This window comes from Ambystoma mexicanum, chromosome 4q (genome assembly GCF_040938575.1).
Source record: "Ambystoma mexicanum isolate Mex_15411 chromosome 4q, UKY_AmexF1_1, whole genome shotgun sequence".
Classification (NCBI taxonomy): domain Eukaryota; kingdom Metazoa; phylum Chordata; class Amphibia; order Caudata; family Ambystomatidae; genus Ambystoma; species Ambystoma mexicanum.
In genome coordinates, this window is record NC_090928.1 from 1,302,928,044 (window position 1) to 1,302,946,645 (window position 18,602).

At 44.2% G+C, this 18,602-nt stretch overlaps 1 protein-coding gene across 1 annotated transcript in view; it reads right to left on the reverse strand.

The window, feature by feature from the left end:
• Positions 1-271: 271 nt before the first annotated feature.
• LOC138468411 (zinc finger protein 268-like) overlaps positions 272-18,602 on the reverse strand; it is a 233,674-nt gene continuing 215,343 nt past the window's right edge. The window contains exon 4 of the mRNA XM_069608963.1: positions 272-3,623. Coding sequence (XP_069465064.1) covers positions 2,671-3,623 — 953 coding nt within the window. The 3' untranslated portion in view covers positions 272-2,670. The remainder of the gene's footprint in view (positions 3,624-18,602) is intronic.

The following is an 18,602-nucleotide window of genomic DNA, read 5'->3' on the forward strand; positions in this document are numbered from 1 at the left end:
GAAGAAAGCAGCACAAAAGAATGTTTGGGATTTGAGGAAATCCCCCAATTATTACAAATTGTATGACTAAAGCAAGACAAAAAAGGAGAGTGCCATTAGAGTAACGTGGGTGGAGTGGCAGACAAGACATTTAAAACTAGAGTGCCTGAATAAGAATTCAATGCAAGGAAAGAAACTTGACTAATTGAAACAAATAGTGGACACCTGTTCCAGGACACTGTTTGCCCTTGAGCAAAGCCAGACAAAAGAAACAGATACAAATATACAAATGGACAATCTAGTAAGAAAATGTTTATTTTTATTTCATTACACAGTAATACATATTGGAATTTCAATATCATTCTAATCAACATTGTATTCATGTAATTCAGTTTATGAACTCCGGCAGCTACTATTTACATTAGAACTTGGTCAGCTTAACTATGATGAGATTTCATTTGTGTCCACGGTTCCTTCTTTTTTATTCATATAGGACATTATTAATCTGCCAACTATTGTTATTTTAGACAATTTGATTTCCAAATTTGCAGGAGTTATATTTCATCCGAGCACACTGATTATTTGTATTCAATTCGCTGTTCCTACTATATTCACAAAATTGAACTTTTCAAAGACATACACAGCGGAAAACCTTTCACATCCGCCGCACAACTGAAACAAAGTTCTTGCAAAATAGTGCTTAAACAGTGGACATTACACCCTCTTTTCTGTAGTATGTACCTCATTAAGACAATTCTAGGACAAAAAACTATTAGATAATCTCAAGTGCTCCAATAATGGGAGGTAATAATGTTAAGAGAGTTTTCAGGATCGTGATAGGATGGGGAGACTGCAGTGCACATAGCCGTTTCACAATTTTCTTTGATCGAATTAAGCAAGCTCAAGATAACATTTTGAAGTTGCAGTATTTTACTCCTATTTTTGAAGTTGGGAGTATAAAAAGAAATTTGCAACTAGTAATTCAGGAAAACAAAATTATGCATTTCACTTTAATGTTCTACAGATCAGGTAGTCACAATGCATAATTACTTCCTCTGCCAAGGTTCTGATGGTACCACAGATATGAACATATTCGTGAAATTTGAGTGGGAGTAGTGGAAAGGCTGCTTGAAATATTTGGGACGGGAGCATTGCTATTTTCTTTTGGGACTAACTGCCTTTTTTTTAGGGAGTAAAGAGGTCAGTATGCACTTATCTGTAGAGATGGGATTACAAGCTCACTTATTTTATATTTCTTTTCCATGGCGCTTGTTCACCGTAGAAGTGTTCGGTTCCAACAGCAGATGGACATGGAATCATGAGGGAAACTGACAAAACAAAAGCAAGGCAAATAAGAAGCGATGGGTCTCCACCATGCACTTGGAGGCCACATTGTATGTGATAATGTGCAGTGTCAGAGGGAGGGCATTTCTGATACAGTGAGATGCACCACTAGAGCCTTCTGAAACCGGGCACCCTAACATGGAGGGATGATTTTGATGGACGAGCACGGCGAGGGAAATAGAGTTGAAGGCTGGACTGCAGAAAAGTGGGCCTTGGCCATAAAAAGCAACTTGGCAAAACGATTTAAAAAAAATCAGATTATAGGCAGCCAGTGTCAATGAGCTGGCAATAAGCTAACATTACCCAACGCCTGAAAGAAGGAGCGCTCCAACATGAAGCGCTTGAAGACACCAAGTGATATAAGAAAGACAGACAAAATAAATGGCATCCCAGTAGTACAGCTTAGAACAGGTTAGGGTTGTAACCACTGATGGCAGTCAGGGGGGCATAAGAAAAGGAGGGAGTTTGTGATCACTTTATGGCAGAAAACACAGCCGCCAACCACAGCATTTAGTGACGCCTAAATGAGAGCACACAGTGATTTTTGACATCCAGATGAGCAGCGTGGGCATACAGCTCAAAAGATGTGTCAGAGAAGCGAAAGAAGGCTACATCCCAGACTCCGTTGTGTCAAGAGTTCAACGTCAGCCACTTAGACTCCATCCTCTTGTTAATGGCCAACAGCTCTGAACACTCAGCCATAGCAAATCCTGTGCTGCCAAATAAGTGGATCTGCGAGTCATTTGCATAGGAGTAGAACCGGAAACCTTAAGAGTGGATGTACTTTTTCCAATGGCACTGATGGGGGCTCACCCAGCTGTATGTTCTCTGGCACCACGTGACCACTAGTTTAACACAAAGTGTCTTCTTGGTACTAAATAATTTTAACAGTTTCTTAAGGTAGCTGAAATGAGTCTATCATTATGCATTTTGCCCATGGCCCTCAGGCAACATTTCTTAGACTGGGTACCTTACCACAGAAGGAAGGTCCACCTATTCTAATATTACCAGAAGGATGCATTTAAATGACCAGTGCTTCCAACACTCTAACCTAGCAATTAGTGTAATAGGCTTTCTGTGCAATACACATGGATTTATTTCCAGTGAAATTGTGGAGTTGAGATGTGCCCTTCACAATTTAAGTCAAAGGCCATCAATCTCAGTATCCTTTATTAAAAAACAAAAAAACTCCCTAATGTCTTTTAAAAATGGTGAGAACAGATTAAATGTATGATCCGTTTCAGTTCTCTGGCCGTGATAACGATCTCTTCTCGCTGAACATTTTCACCACATTCAGTGCATGTATGCAGTTTCTCGCCGGCACCTCCCTTATCTATGAAACGTCCCTCATTCAGTGCACTGATCAGGTTTATTACCTGTATGTGTTCTCTGGTGCTGAATAAGAATACCATTCCGACTGAATCTTTTCCCGCATTCAGTGCAGTGATAAGGTTTCTCACCTGTATGTGTTCTCTGGTGGTAAGTAAGATTTCCCATTATCCTGAAGCTTTTCCCACATTCTGTGCACATAAAAGGTTTCTCACCTGTATGTGTTCTCTGGTGGTGAATAAGATGGGCCTTCAGACTGAATCTTTTCGTGCATTCAGTGCACTGATAAGGTTTCTCACCTGTATGTGTTCTCTGGTGGTTATCAAGTTGTCCCCACTGAATGAATCTTTTCCCACAGTCAGTGCACTGATAAGGTTTTTCACCTGTGTGTGTTCTCTGGTGGTAAATAAGACTTCCTTTCGAGCTGAAGCTTTTACCACACTCTGTGCATTGATGAGGTTTTTCGCCTGTATGTGTTCTCTGGTGGATAACAAGATTCCCTTTCTGAAGAAATCTTTTCCCGCATTCAGTGCACTGATAGGGTTTCTCACCTGTATGTGTTCTTTGGTGGTAAATAAGATGTCCCTTCACACTGAACCTATTCCCACATTCAGTGCACTTATATGGTTTCTCACCTGTATGTGTTCTCTTGTGACGAATAAAGGCTTGGTTTGCAATGAAGCATTTACCACATTCAGTGCAATGAAAAGGTTTCTCACCTGTATGTGTTCTCTGGTGGTAAATAAGACCTCCCTTCGAACTGCAGGTTTTCCCGCATTCTGTGCAATGGTGAGGTTTTTCACCTGTATGTGTTCTCTGGTGGATAACAAGATTCCCTTTCTGAAGAAATCTTTTCCCACATTCAGTGCACTGATAGGGTTTCTCACCTGTATGTGTTCTTTGGTGGTAAATAAGATGTCCCTTCACACTGAAACTATTCCCACATTCAGTGCACTGATAAGGTTTATCACCTGTATGTGTTTTCTGGTGGCGGGTAAGAACAGGGTTCATCCTGTACCTTTTCCTGCATTCAAGGCACAAATGACATTTCACAACGGTAGATATTCTCTGGTCACAAACACGAGTTATTGATGGTTTTAGCACGTTCAGTGCATTGATACTATTTATCCTTTTGTATTCACAGACGAAATACAAAATTATTTTTAAAAAACAACCTTTATATTTAGACTATATATACAAAGAATATATCATGAATGTGTTCTTGTCATCAGTCTATCATCCATATATGTATCTGTCCCTATACTGTAGGAAGTTGGATGTTATCAGGAAGGGGTTTGGCTGAAAACCCTCAGGTAGAGAGTTGGCTTCTCCAATTCCATGTCCTCGTTACTTTGAAAAGCCAACTAGTACTTTCTAAGATGCAAAGAGTATACACCATCAATGAAGCTTTCTTCAGTATTAGTGCATCAGAGAAATTAACAGAATCGCTGTTGCATATTTCTGGGCATCAATCACCTGTAGAATTAAAAGGAGATTCACAAATTAATACATGTTCAATATCACTGCCATGACATTTAACAGGCAGACTGGATCTCAGTAATAACGATGTATGCTATTCAATGGATTTCATGTAGTAACTGATAGGACTTTCAAGTCACATGTAGTTGGACAAGTAGATCAATGGGTGGTAGAGGAGTAATGCAACAGTGACAGAGCAGATGTTACAGGCAGCTGGAATATTGTGGTTTTATAGTTAGTCCTTCCTATTAGTGTCATAGATTGTGCTACAGAGTATACAATATTAATGATTAAAAGAAGCTTGAAGGCAAAACGTTTTAACTGTAAATATCAGGACTGTGTGTTAATGTTCTACCATCATAATTATTCAATAAGGCCTCAACTACCACACACACAAAAATAAAATCCATATATAAAAGGTAAATCCATATGCTTCACACTAGGTCAGCAGTTTGCCTCCAAATGATATACATTTTCTGACCAGCCTAAGCCATCAGTGATTACCTTGGGGCAAACGTATAACGGCTCGGTCAAGCAACTATAAAACAGACATTAATTTTGAGGACGTAAAGACTTAACTGAGGCTTAAGGCAAAATGCAAGAATGATGCAGGCCAAACCTTGAGTTTAAAGCCAGGTGCCTCTGCAAACACATCAATCTCCAGAAGCACTGCCGAATAGTACACCTCAGATACCACAATAATCACACCTTTGTCTTCGAGTACTTGGGCGTTTCACCTCACTATCATGATCCAATCTGCGTTCCTACATTTTGCAACTGCACTATTGCCCCATACATGTAGTTGATTGGCCAAAACAGCATGTTTTTATTACCCGGTTGAAAATATTGCAGCCTAGTTTGGAAAGGAGCAGGTGGAACTGGATCTAGTACTTTCCAGTTTCCCATTACATGATTCTGATTGCTTCTTTGTGGAGAAGAACACATTACATACCACTGGTAATGTTCTTTCTGATGGATGTTCCTCACACGGATTCCTCATTTTAGATTTATTTTTATCCTGCTTTGCTGTCTCAGGAAAAGAAAACACCAGCAGGGGTGCTGTACATCACCGGCATCGATGCCCCTCGACGCTTAACCTTCCCGCCGCTGGACGGGATGTCGATGATAGTATTTATATATAGCATGCACCGGGCCCAGTTACTGCAGTTCCTAAATGTTCTTCTCTCCGCGCTCAGCCGTCTTGAGGAGCTATGTTACCTTACATGGGCAGCGAAAAGAGAAGGATAAGAACTTGCTCTTAATCAGAGGAATAAACTGGAAGGGCAATGAGGAATCTGCAGGAGGAACATCCATCAGAATGAACATTACCAGGGATAAGTAATTTGTTCTTCTAATGGATAATGTCCTCATCATTGATAGACTCCCATAGCAGTTTTGAAGATGGAGAAAGGAGAAGCAGATTCTTATGATAGTTTCATTAGCACATAATATACAGATTGGCTCTTCTACATTGAGCGTCCTGACCAGACAGGGTATCTAAGCAATAGTGCTTCAAGAAAATATGGAGGGACGGCCATGTTACGGCATTGCAAATGTCCTGCACTGGTACAACCAAAGTGGTTGCCACTCCCCTGGTGGGATGGGCTCTTAAATGATCAGGGCCCTCTTTTCCAGCAATATATATATATATATATATATATATATATATATATATATATATATATATATATATATATATATAGAGTAGCATTCCCAAATGCATACAATAATTCATCTTGACAGTGTTTGGTCACAGCTTGTCCTAATTTGGGACTAGTTTAACCAACAAATAACTAATCGTTGTGTCTGATATGTGATATTCTTGATATGTAGAAACAAAAAGCTTTTTTTGGGTCAAGTGTTTGCAACCTCTCTTCATCCTAAGAAGGGTGAGGAGGGGGTAGAATGCTGGAGTGTGATCTTCAGAGATAAATGAACCTGAGATAAATGAACCTCAGACATCACACTTTAGAAAGAAAAGAGGGACGGACCCTCAAAACAACCTTTTAGCCCTAATAGCCTATCACTGAATCGGAAGCAGCTGTGCTCAATTCGGCTTGATCCTGCGATCTGGTGCGTCTGGCGTGGTCTGTTGGAGCGACTGGTTAGGTCCTCTACTCTAGCCTCTACTGCCGATGCGCGTTTGGAGCTGACATGGTTCTCGGAGCCTGAGAACCGGCTTACTGGAGCACTTTTGCCAGACCCTCTAACCCGTGACTCGGACCCGTAAATTGCAGGAGACGGTGAGCCGTGCGAGGAGGGGGACGCTGTCCGCGTGGTTGTGTAGTGTTGTGTGCCCAAGAATTCAGCTTGCAAGAGCAAGGTGGGCTACGACCAGCAACCCCCCCGTTGTGTGGCGCTCGGCAGAGAAGAATCTCCTTGCACGAGTGAGGTGAGGTGGGTTGCGGTCAGCAGCTCCCCCCGCACCACCCCCTCGCTGAGTGGCTGTGGGCAGTTAATAACCCTCTAAATTAAAGACAACCCCCATACGCGCGCCTGGGCAAAAGTAGCGAATTTGGTTTGGTCCAGGTGCTTCACCATCTTCGCCCTGCTTGACCCCCCACTGCTATGCTATAGTGGTGACTGCTTTGTGATCTAAAGGGAAAAGTCGGTTCCATCAGTATGCATATACTCTGGCCAGCTGAAATAAGGGTCTGATAGCTGTGTCTGGAGACTGGGTGCCTGGAGATTTGCTGGGGCGGAGTGGACCTACGCGGGAGACTGCAGAGTTACGACTCTTTGATCCCGCATTCCCAGCTTTCTCTCCCTTTTCTCTCCCTTCTCTCACTACCAACATAGCCTGGGGTGGCAGGGCAGAACCAAATACATTGTACAGTGCCACGGGAACTTATACTAACCCCTGACAGTATAAGTGACTGCCTATCTCTCGTGCATAAGTCCCTCTAAATTTAAGAGTGGATGAAGACTCACTGAGAGGTTGACGGGTAATAAAAGCCGACGGAGTAATAACCATCAACAGAGAAAACTGTTGGAGGTGGTCAGTAGTGAATCTCAGTGAGTGATCTACTGTAACTCAAAGTGCAGGTGTAGCTGGATAGTTTTTCTCTGATGGACAGCGAACTTTGTGGTTACCAGTAGTCAATCCTTGCTAATAGCGGTAACCATTGTTCAAGAACAAGGAACTGGGCATTTACCTTTTGATTCAGCTTTTCTACAGTGGATATTGTTGTATTGTCAACTGCTAAATACCTCTCGGGCTTGAAAACAAGTATGTTTCTTGGAAAGTAATAAACGTAATACCAGCAATTTTCATAGAAGCTGAATGTCACCCCGACGCACAACCTGCGCAAAATAAATATAATTTGCGCAATAGGCAGTCCAAGGCAGCTACTGAGAAGATGAGAAAAGGCGATGCCAACAATAAACATAAACAGCAAATACCAATGAGCAAAGTCGCTATTACAATTTATTTTCCACGCAATGCTTCTCCTGAGCATATTCCGGATATTCTTGAAAAAGACAGAGGGTCCAATAGGAATGTAAGTGTGGTGCAAGACAACTCTTCAGTGTTAATGATTGACAATAACTCGCTATTGGAGCTCTGCCTCTCTGTCCAAAGATCATTGATTCCTGTCTTAAACTGTTCGACTGTAGACAAGGAATGCAACATGACATTGAAAACACCTCCACCACCGGCGATTATTCCGGAGAGGCTATCTATGTCTCCTGATTTGGCAAGACATTCAGAAACTATTGAAGCGGAATCCAATATGGGCTCCTTTTCAGATAGGAATACCTTGGCTGAAATGCAATCAACTATGGCTTCAGTGCAGTTTGCACTGAAAATTTTACTCAAACTTTGTGGCCGTATTTTGGAAAATACAATCAACTTGGCAGCACCAAGCATAGAAGAGAAAGTATGAAGCGAGGACGCATAGAATAACTTGTCTGAAGCTATTCGGATGATTAAAGACCCCTCTCCACCGCTGGAAGTAGACCCGTATGTGACCAACAATACTGAGATTTATTTCTCACGTAAACAGCGGCGCTTGGCCAAAAGGGCGGTAAAAAAGAAAAGACTAGTTGCAGCATCCGGTTTACCGGCTGAGGGTGACCCTGTGCTCAAAAACACGAAAAAAGCCAGGAAAAAAGCAGCACGCTCAATCAAGAGAAATTCTAAAAGAGAAGGATGCCTAACGAGTTGGCTTATTCAGGAGAAAGATAAAGATCTACCTGAGATAGAAGAAATTCCACCTGAATCTTCGATTATGCTAAATGACGAACCAGTAGAAAACATCTCATCTACCCCGAACAATTCTAGATTGATCCCCTACCTTGAGACCTTGTTAAAGACAGGACAGATGAACGAGGGGCAGAAGCCAGTCATGAGCAACAACCGTATTTGTATAATTAAGAATCTTTACCAAAAGAACGATCATGATTGGTTAACACGAACAGAATTTCTGATCAGGCTCCATTCTATTCCCCAATTAAGAGTCTTATCATCAGATGACTTTGAATATATTGAACCATTAAATACCTTAAATACAAATGTTTCGGAAATTCATTGTAAATTCCTGGCCACTGCAAATTTGTTACGTACATACAAGGACAACCTATTGGAGGTTGATGTGGAAATTGATGTGGACACTGGAAAGGAAGATCTGAATTGCCCAAGGAAAGAGCGGTTGGAGCCTAAGATCAAGTCTAGTATAACTCAGCTCCCTGCAAGCAATGAGGTTCAATTGGTAGATATCCAAAACATCTTAAAATGGTTGGCAGAATCTTTACCAGTGGAATTACAAAAAAGATTGAGGGATCTCATTCCTTTCATGGATTACTAGGGGTTTCAGCCATTTGATTTCTCAGGAGGGATCATTACCATATATTAGTAACTATACATGTTTTTGCTTACAGGAGGTATGGCTGACTGACCCTATTGTGTTGAATGGATACACAGTGTTCCAATCCCTTGCTAAAAAAGGGGAAAAGGGTAGACCCTATGGGGGACTCTTGGTGGGGATACAGCATAATGTTAAATCACGTCGCATTGAAACCAAAACAGATGATTTTATGATTGTGGTTGAACTAGTTATACGCATTGAGCAGAAGGACGAGAAAATGTTATTGATACGTATGTATAACCCCCCGGGGGACACTCATACTACCACTATTCAAGAGTCCCTTCACGATATGTTAATTGGACATACAAACAGGAAAACAAATTTATACTGATTGTTGGAGACTTTAATTGCTATATGTCTGGAGACGTGGGGACTTTGAGTAATCCAAACTTAAGACCTAAGAGTGTAATGTCCCTCAAGAAAATTGACCCCAAAGGACAGCATTGGTTGAGTTTTTTTGAACTGTGGGACATGGAGATGATAAATGGCAGAACACTTAATGATTTCCCTGGTCAACCTACTTGGGAAAGTGATGGTGCAAAGAGTATTTTGGACTACATGTTTGTGTCGCCTGATGTTGCTTGTAGGGTGAAGGATATGAAGATAGATAAAAACAACTGGAGCGATCATGCATCACTTGGGCTGACTCTGAATATTGATGAGTTAAATCATATGGTTAAATCTATGGGGGATCTAAGGGCTAATCATGCAGCAACTAGGATCTCCTGGTCAGAAATAAATATAGCCAAAGTGGTAGCCACCCTATAACAGGATCAGTAGAGGGACACCAGCTGTTTTCAGACTATGGGCCTCATTACGACCCTGGCGCTAATGGGTTAACGGCGCCGTAAAAGGCTGCGGCGCCGTTAACCCATTAGCGCCTTACTACGAGGTCCCTTTGTGGGACCCGACCAGAACGGCTGGTCTAGACCAGCGTTAAAGTAGGGACCCGCAAAGGGACCTTGGTGCTAAGTACGGTACCGCAATTTGCGGCACCGTACTTAAAACCTTCCCCAGTCCCACTGAGCCCTATGGGGCAAAAATGGGAATGGGGAAGGGCCAATGTTCAATGGGGAATTACCGCCCTGCCAACCTTGGAATGGGGTGGTAATTCCCCATTGAACATTGGCGGACTCGTTACGATACCGGCACCAACCATGGCGCTAGTAGCGCCATGGTTTAGCGCCAGTATCGTAATGAGGGCCTATGTCTAATGACCATATTGAACAATGGTTTTCTACACTTGCCCAAGAGCATGCTAGAGTCGGTAAGGGTGGTGCGGTTGTTGGTCTACTCAGGAAAAATCCATTTGACTATGAAGTCAGAGATGCTAAAAGGATCCTTAGAGCAAATATTAGGAAGGAAAGGAAAACATCAATGTCAATTAAATCCTAACTCTCTGGTCGGAAAACACTTAAGGGTAGATTCCAGTCGTGGTTAAGACAAAGAAAGTATCACAAGAAATTAAAGCAATGGCAAGATACTCTATGGTTGCTATGCACCAAGAAGTCTCAAAATATCTGGGCACTCTTGGGAGAAGTTAGAGGCAATAGGACAAATTCAACACTTAATCCTATTGGTGCACATATATGGGTAGGTTTTCTGAAAGAGCGAAACTTGCCTAATAACATCGAGATACTAGAGTCCAGAAACAAGTTTTCATCTAGGCCCCCATTTACAGTAACAATCTCCATATTAATTGGAAAAATTAAGAATTTTAAATATTCAAGGGCTCCTTGTCCTAATGGTTTGGCTAACATCACATTGAAAAGTAATCCCTTATTCTGGGCCAAGCTATTAAAGATTCTTTTCGATAAAATCATTTTGGAAGGCAGAATACCCTGTTCCTCGCAAGCAGCCACACTTGTACCGGTTCATAAGAAGGGTGATAAGAGCGACCCTGGTAATTACAGACTATTATCAATGTTGGACTGTACCGGGAAACATCTTGCAGGCCTAATCCTTGACAAATTGCACGAATGGGTGGACAAAGAGAATATCCTTAATTGTTTTCAAAGTGGCTTCAGGCGAGGTTACTCTACGACGCATCATTTGGTGATCTTAGATACCCTCTGTACGCTGGCCAGAAATAAGGATAATCCCCCATTGTATGTGCTGTTTGTTGATTTCAGGGGAGCCTTTGATTTGGTCCGTAGAGACATCTTATGGACCAAATTAGAATCTCTTGGCTGCCCCAAAGGCCTGCTATATTACCTTTGGCTCCTCCACCAAAACAATACGGTCTCCCTGAAATTGGACCATCAAGGGAATATGACTGCGCAAATCGAACAAAACAGAGGAGTTAAGCAGGGGTGTGTTACGGAACCGTCTCTATATAATTTATTTACTTACGATTTACCGGTTGCAATTGAAAAGGCCTATAATTGCCCACCTAAAATTGGTGATAAACATTGCGCAGTTCTTGCCTACGCAGATGACCTAGTGATATTAGATCACACTTTGAGAGGTCTGCGTAGATCAGCGGAAACTTTATGGCTATACGCTAGAATTAATGGTCTAATAATACATTTAGAGAAATCTCAAGTGATGCTGTTTACGGCAAAAAATGTGGCACGTTCCAGCCTTAAAGTTCAGGAGCTGGTGATTTTATACCCCCTAATTACAAATATCTGGGAATCGAATTTGAAACCAAAAGGGATTACTCCCAATGCAAGCAGTTGAGGATGACTAGGGCAGCCCAAATTTCTGCTATGGTATATCGCTTCACCATTTCCCATGGAGGTTTTACTGTTCGGGCTGCGCGTCTATTGTATCAACAGGTTTTTTCACCAATGATGACCTACGGCGTAGAAGCCTTACAAACTATGAACCTTGATTGGTTGCAGGTTGCGGAAGGCAAATATTGGAAGAGAATTCTTGGTCTCCCGAACTGCATATCAATGGCCATCATTAGGCTTGAATTGGGCTTAACTTCCCCAAATTCACAGGAACTCAAGAAAAGGGCTGAACTATATCTTCTAATGTTGAGTAAAACTGGTAACCAACTAATGAAAACCATGAGTAAAGAGATTATTAGACACACTGGGCAAATACCCCTAAAAGCTAAAACCGAGACTTATCTGAAAGAAATTGGATGCTATACTCGAGATGGGGAATTTACTTGTAGATCAAAGAGGGCATTACAAAAAAAAGCTGACATGGGGGATTGGCTTGAGAATTACGCTTATTTGGAAAAACTTAAGAAATACCATTTTATCACGTACATGTTATATACATATAAAAAAAATGCAATTTTATCTCAATTTATGCCCGGCAGTCAGAGTAAGACGCTTCATTTTACTGCTTAGGTTGAACCATCTCCCGGTGTTAGCCAACGTACGCCCAATAAAACAGAATGCTACTGCCGGCTGTGCAAGAACCACTAAATAGTTGAAACAGGTAAACATGTTCTAATGAACTGTCCTAAATTACTAACAACTTATTTGACCCACTAAAGTAAAAATTGTTCATAACTGTGAGTACATAGCTACTACAGCCTTCTGGCGCAGCACTATTAAATCAACAAACATCAAACTTCTCTTGGCTATGTACAATGTATGGTTATCTATTGAGAGCTTATTGGAAATATCCATTTGAATTGGTTTCCTTGAATGGGTAAAATTAATCTTTGGGCAGTAGGTTCTATACCTTTATTTCTCACCGGAAAGTAATGAATAACAGCTATCTACCATTTGTTATTGGAAAATAAGACCTTGCCTCTGCTTTGTTTTTCTTGACTATGAGTGAGTGAAACTTGTATATGCTTTAAGTGCGATTTGACTTGGGTGTATTGTTGCCTATCGTGAAGATAGGTGTTGTAAAATTCTTGTAACTGTAAAATTCTTGTAACTATGATCGGGTTTTTGTTTTTGCCTTTTACTTATTGTAAATAGTATGCTCTTATGTATTGTGTAAATTACTTTGTTATTTTGTGTAAATAGTTTTGAAATAGCTTTATTTAGTACATTTTATTTGTCATGTGTAAAGGTTAATTATAGACTATAACACATTAATAATAAAATTTAAATTAAAACAACCTTTTCCTTAGAGAATACCTTGAAAGGTGGTTTGCAGAATAGGGCATGTAGCTCACTAACCCTGCGACCAGAAGTGATAGCCACTAAAAGATAGTTTTCCCTGTAAGTAGCCTAATAGGAGAGGAATGGAGAGGTTCAAATGGCGTTCCCATTAGAAATGTAAGAACCAGATTCAAATCCCAGGATGGAACCAGAAAAGGGACACGAGGAAATGTGTTTGCCAATCCTTTCAGGAATTGGATTACAATAGGAATATTAAAAGAGCCTTGTTTCAGTGTGCATTTCAATACTGATAACACAGCTAAGTACCACCTGCAGCTCCTGATGGGCTAGGTGCAGTAAAAAAGAAAGCAATGTAGGTGTATTGCAAGAGAAAGTCTATGGGCCTCATTACACGTTAGGCGGTAACAGTTTACCGGTACCGGTAAGGGCACCGGTACCGGTAAACCCTTACCGCCTTACTACGAGTTCCCTTTGCGGGACCCGACCTTAACGGCTGGTTTTGTCAGCCATTAAAGTAGGGTGCCGCAAAGGGACCTTGGAGCTAATTACGGTACCGCAATTAGCGCCTTCCCCATTCCCATTATGCCCTATTGGGGCAAATATGGGAATGGGGAAGTGCCTTGATGAATGGGGAATTACCGCCCCCGCTCACCTTGGAGTAGGGCGGTAATTCCGCCATTCACCAAGGCGGACACGTTAAAATACCGGCGGCAACCATGGCGCTAATAGCGCCATGGTTACCGCCTACCGTGTAATGAGGCCCTATATCTTTAAACCAGCCGCAAAACATGTTACAATGGCAGCGGTATAGTGCTTTAGTTGCTGGTCCATGATGTGTTCCGGGAGGTCCCGATCTTTATATCTTAGCCTCTTAGAAAGCTGGCGTGAAGGTTCAGTGTTCTGATTCCTGGGTGAAGAAGACTGCATCCCTCCTGCAAGAGTAGATCCACTCTCTGGGGAAGACAGAAATGAGGGCAGATGCACATGTGCAGAAAGTCTGGGAACCATGTCCTCCTGACCCAGACCAGAGCAATCGTGATCATGGATTTCCTGCACTTCCTAAACCTCCAGCTGACATGAGGGATGATGGGACTGGTGGGAACAAATATGGAAGTGGAAATTCCCAGTCCACTATGAACCTGTCTCCCAGAGTTCCTCTCTGAGGAAACTCCCTGGAGCAGAACAGGTTGTACTTCCTGTTGATACTGGAGACACACAGATCCACTTGGTGGATTCCCCAGAGGTCGAAGATCTCTAAATGGACTTCCTGAGCCAACACCCACTCGTAGGAGATCATGCTCTGCCTGTTCAGAGCATCCACTTAGCCAGGAAAGAGAATATGAGGGGGAACAGCCGATAGAAAAGAACAAGTTACTTTCTTACCTGGTAACGTTCTTTCGATGGGATGTTCCTCCGACGTAATGTCTACAGCTGTGCTGCTTTGGAAAAAAATGTTGGCGTCAGGGTTCTACGTCGATGTCGATACGCTGTCCCTCGAGGGCCTCCGGCGAGAGCCGACGTCACTGGATGTTATATGTAGGACGCACAACGCCCGTAGCCTCAGTTGTACTTTTTTCCCAGAACGTGTGGCACCAATCTTCTGCCAGTATGACTACAAAAAGCCTTACGGAAACGTAAGCTGCAATCGCATAAATAATTCTGTAGAGGGGCAGGCTGGGAGGGTTCGATGTGGAATACGTCGGAGGAACATCACATCAAAAGAACGTTACCAGGTAATAAAGTAACTTGTTCTTCGAGGGGATTGTGTCCTCCGAGGTATTCCACAAAGTATTCCACATCTCTGACAGACTCCCAAAGCAGTACCAACGTATGGAGGTGGGAAAATAATTTAGAATTTTAGAATGCCCAATCAAATTGCAGAATATAGGATCGTCTTACCAAAGGCCAAATCTTGCCCATGGATAGAATCCAGGGAGTAGTGTTTTACAAAAGTATGGACAGAGGCCCCTTGTGGCTGCTTCACAAATATTATGAATGGGAACACCCCTCTGCAGAGCAGTAGAGGCAGCCACACCCCTAGTAGAATGGGCCCGTAAGCCTACCGGAGGGTCCTTACCTGCCAAACGGTAACATTCTGAGATCGTCAAAATGATCCATCGGACAAGGTCTGCTTCGTAACAGCTTGACCTAAATGCCTTCCAGCGTATCCTACAAATAGCTGATCGTCCACTCTGACCCGGGACATCCGTGAGAGATAGAAGCTTAAAGCTCTCCTTGGATCCAACCTATGGAGCCTCTCCTCTTCCTTACCAGGATGCAGAGGAGGATAGCACACCAGAAAAATTACCTTCTGGCTCAAATGAAATTCCGACACAACCTTCGGAAGAGAAGAAGGATGAATCCGAAGGACAACCCTGTCCTTATGACTCACTCACTCTGCGAACGGAAGTAACCGCAACCAAAAATACAGTCTTAAAGGCCAACAGTCTCAAAGGGCAAGAATGTAAGGGCTCAAACGGAGCTCCCATTAGGAATTTCAGAACCCAGTTCAAATCCCATCCCGGCACCTGGAACGGGGACGGTGGAAACACATTAATTAGCCCTTTTAGACACAGAGAAATCAAAGGAATCTTAAAATAAGAACACTCCTCAGACGAGCGCTTAAATATGGACAGCGCCGCCAGTTAACCCTTAATGGTACCCACTTGCAGGTCCTTGCGGGCTAATGGAAGCAAAAAAGACAGAACCACACGAATTGAACACTGAAAAAGATCCACATTCTGAACCCTGCACCAGTCGCAGAACTTTCTCCAACGGCAACAGTACAGGGATTTTGTTGCTGGCCTTCTGGCCGAAAGCAACACCTCCATCACGTCTTCAGGGAAGTCCAAATCCTTGTACCTCAACCTTTCAGAAACCAAGCATGAAGGTTGAGAGACTTGACCTCTGGATGGAGAACACAACCCCCCTCCCGTGAGAGCAGATCGTCTCGAAAGGGAAGACGGCGTGGAGGGCAGATGGACATGTCGAGAAGGTCCGGGTACCACGCTCTCCTGGCCCATGCCGGCGCAATTAGGATCTTTCGGGAATTGAACCTCCGTAACCTCCGCAAAACTTGCGGAATGACGGGGACTGGAGGAAACGCGTACAGCAGTGGGAAGGACCACTCCACTACGAACGTGTCCCCCAAGGCTCCTTTTAGAGGAAATTCCCACGAGCAGAATCTTTCGCACTTCCAGTTGACACTGGTGGTGAAGAGATCCACTTGTGGGGTCCCACAAAGGGCGAAGATCTCCACAAGAACTTCCTGAGCCAGCTCCCACTCGTGAGAGACCATGCTCTGCCTGCTCAGAGCGTCCGCCACCGCGTTTTCGTCTCCAGCCAGATGAACTGCCGAGATCGAAATTTCCTGCTGGATGGCTGAGAACCAGAGCTGCATCGCCTCTCTGCACAGTGGGAGTGACCTTGCCCCCGCCCATTTTGTTGAGGTAGTGCATTGTCACTGTATTGTCCGTCATAATCAGGACATTTTTCTCCCGCACAGACGGCAGAAAAGCCATCAGGGCTAGCCTGACAGCCCGCAACTCTAAAAGATTGATGTGGAGTCTGGACTCCGACAGAGACCAACGACTGCTGACTGTCAACTCGTTGGCATGAGCTCCTCATCCCGTGAGGGATGCGTCCGTCACAATCGTCACCTCTGGCCAGGGTAGCCAAAATGGTGCTCCCTTCATCAGATTGCCTTCGTGGGCCCACCACAGAAGATCCTGGACGACCGAGGGCAGTACCTGAACGGGATCCGACATCCTGCCGGAGGACTGTGACCGCTGCATCTTGAGAGCCCACTGCAGAGATCTCATCCGCAGCCTGACCTCCGGCACCAATAGAATGCAGGATGCCATGAGGCCGAGCAACCTCAAGAACTCGAACGTCGGGAGACTCTGGGCACGTTGAAACTTGTCCACCATCTGCAGAATGTGATGAGCCCTCACCTGGGGAGGCAAACACTGCCCCAGGGATGTGTCGAGCACTGCACCGATGTACTAAATCCGCTGGGTAGGTGCCAAATGGGACTTCTTTAAATTGAGGGAGAAGCCCAGCTTGTGAAGGGAGTGGCAGGTGACGGACAGATGATCCAGGACTTGCTCGGAAGAGCGCACCCTGATCAACCAATCGTCCAGGTAGGGGTAGACGTGAATCCCCCCTTTCCTGAGAAACGCTGCCACCACCACCATTAGCTTGGTGAAGACCCTCGGGCGGAGGTCAATCAGAACGGCAGGAGCTGAAACTGAAAATGCGAGTGGCCAACCGCGAACCTCAGGTACTTCCTGTGCTTGGGATGAATCAGCACATGAAAGTAAGTATCCTTGAGGTCGAGAGACACCAACCAGTCCTGAAGTTGAAGGGCCTGGAGGACTTGAGAGAGTAACCATCTTGAACTTGTCCTTCAGGAGGAGCTTGTTCAAACCAGGCAAGTCCATGATGGGTCTCAATCCCCCTTCTTTTTTCGGGATCAAAAAATATGGGGAATACCATCCCTTGTTCCTCTCCGCTACAGGCACCAGTTCTATGGTGCCTTTCTCCAGCAGGGATTTGATTTCCTGCGCCAGGAGCGGATCCGGACTCTTCAAAGAGAGCTTCCCCGGTGGATTGTCGTGAGGCCTCTGCCGGAAAGGAAGACAGTAGCCGTGGGCTATGATCTCCAGAACCCACACATCTGAAGTAATGGCACGCCATTCTACAAGATGCTGCGCCAGCCTTGCCCCAACCGGTGATCCATGGGACATGGACTCATGACTGAGCGGAAGCGGCTGCGGCAGTGCCTGAGGGCAAAGAGGCAACTGCCCGCATGGCTTTTGCACCTTGAGTACCTTTTTTTCCACCTCTTGTACTCCTACGTTGGCCCCTTTGGCTGGCAGCTCCCCTCGATCTACCAAAGGAAGAGTAGTATCAAAAGGAACCTCCCCTCCATTGCTGTCCCCTAGGACGAAAAGGCGCAGGTCTCGTAATGCAGCGCTCAACGACTTTGCTGCAGCTTTGGAGGTCTGCAACCTCTCAAGGCTCTCGTCAGCCTTGCTGCCAAAAAGATGAACACTATCAAAGGGCATGTTGAGAAGCCGGGACTGTACATCAGGAGCAAACCCCGACTTCCACATCCACGCAAACCTGCGCATCACGGTGCTCGCCGCCATGGACCTGCTGACACAGTCTGCCACGTCCAGACCCGACTGAACGGATTCACACATGGCATCCTTGCCATCCTCAATGAGGGCAAGAAAACCATCCCGTTCCTGCCCTACGGGAATAGGTTCAGCCGCCAAAGATATACAATTCCACAGAGTGTGAGTGAATCTTGCCAAGGCACTAACGGAGTTGGCTGCCATTAAAACCACACCCCCAGATAAAAATACTTTCTTCGCCCAACCGTCAAAGCGCTTGTTGCCCCTATCCGGAAGGGGTGGTAGGGTACGCAGCCTGTTTTGCTGGGACTGTAGCCGCCTGCACCACCCAACTCTCCGGAGTGGGGTGCGTAGACAGGTAGCAGGGGTCGCCACTTTCGGGAACGACTTATTCACTGCCGGGAGACTCTCCGGAGCAGTCCAAG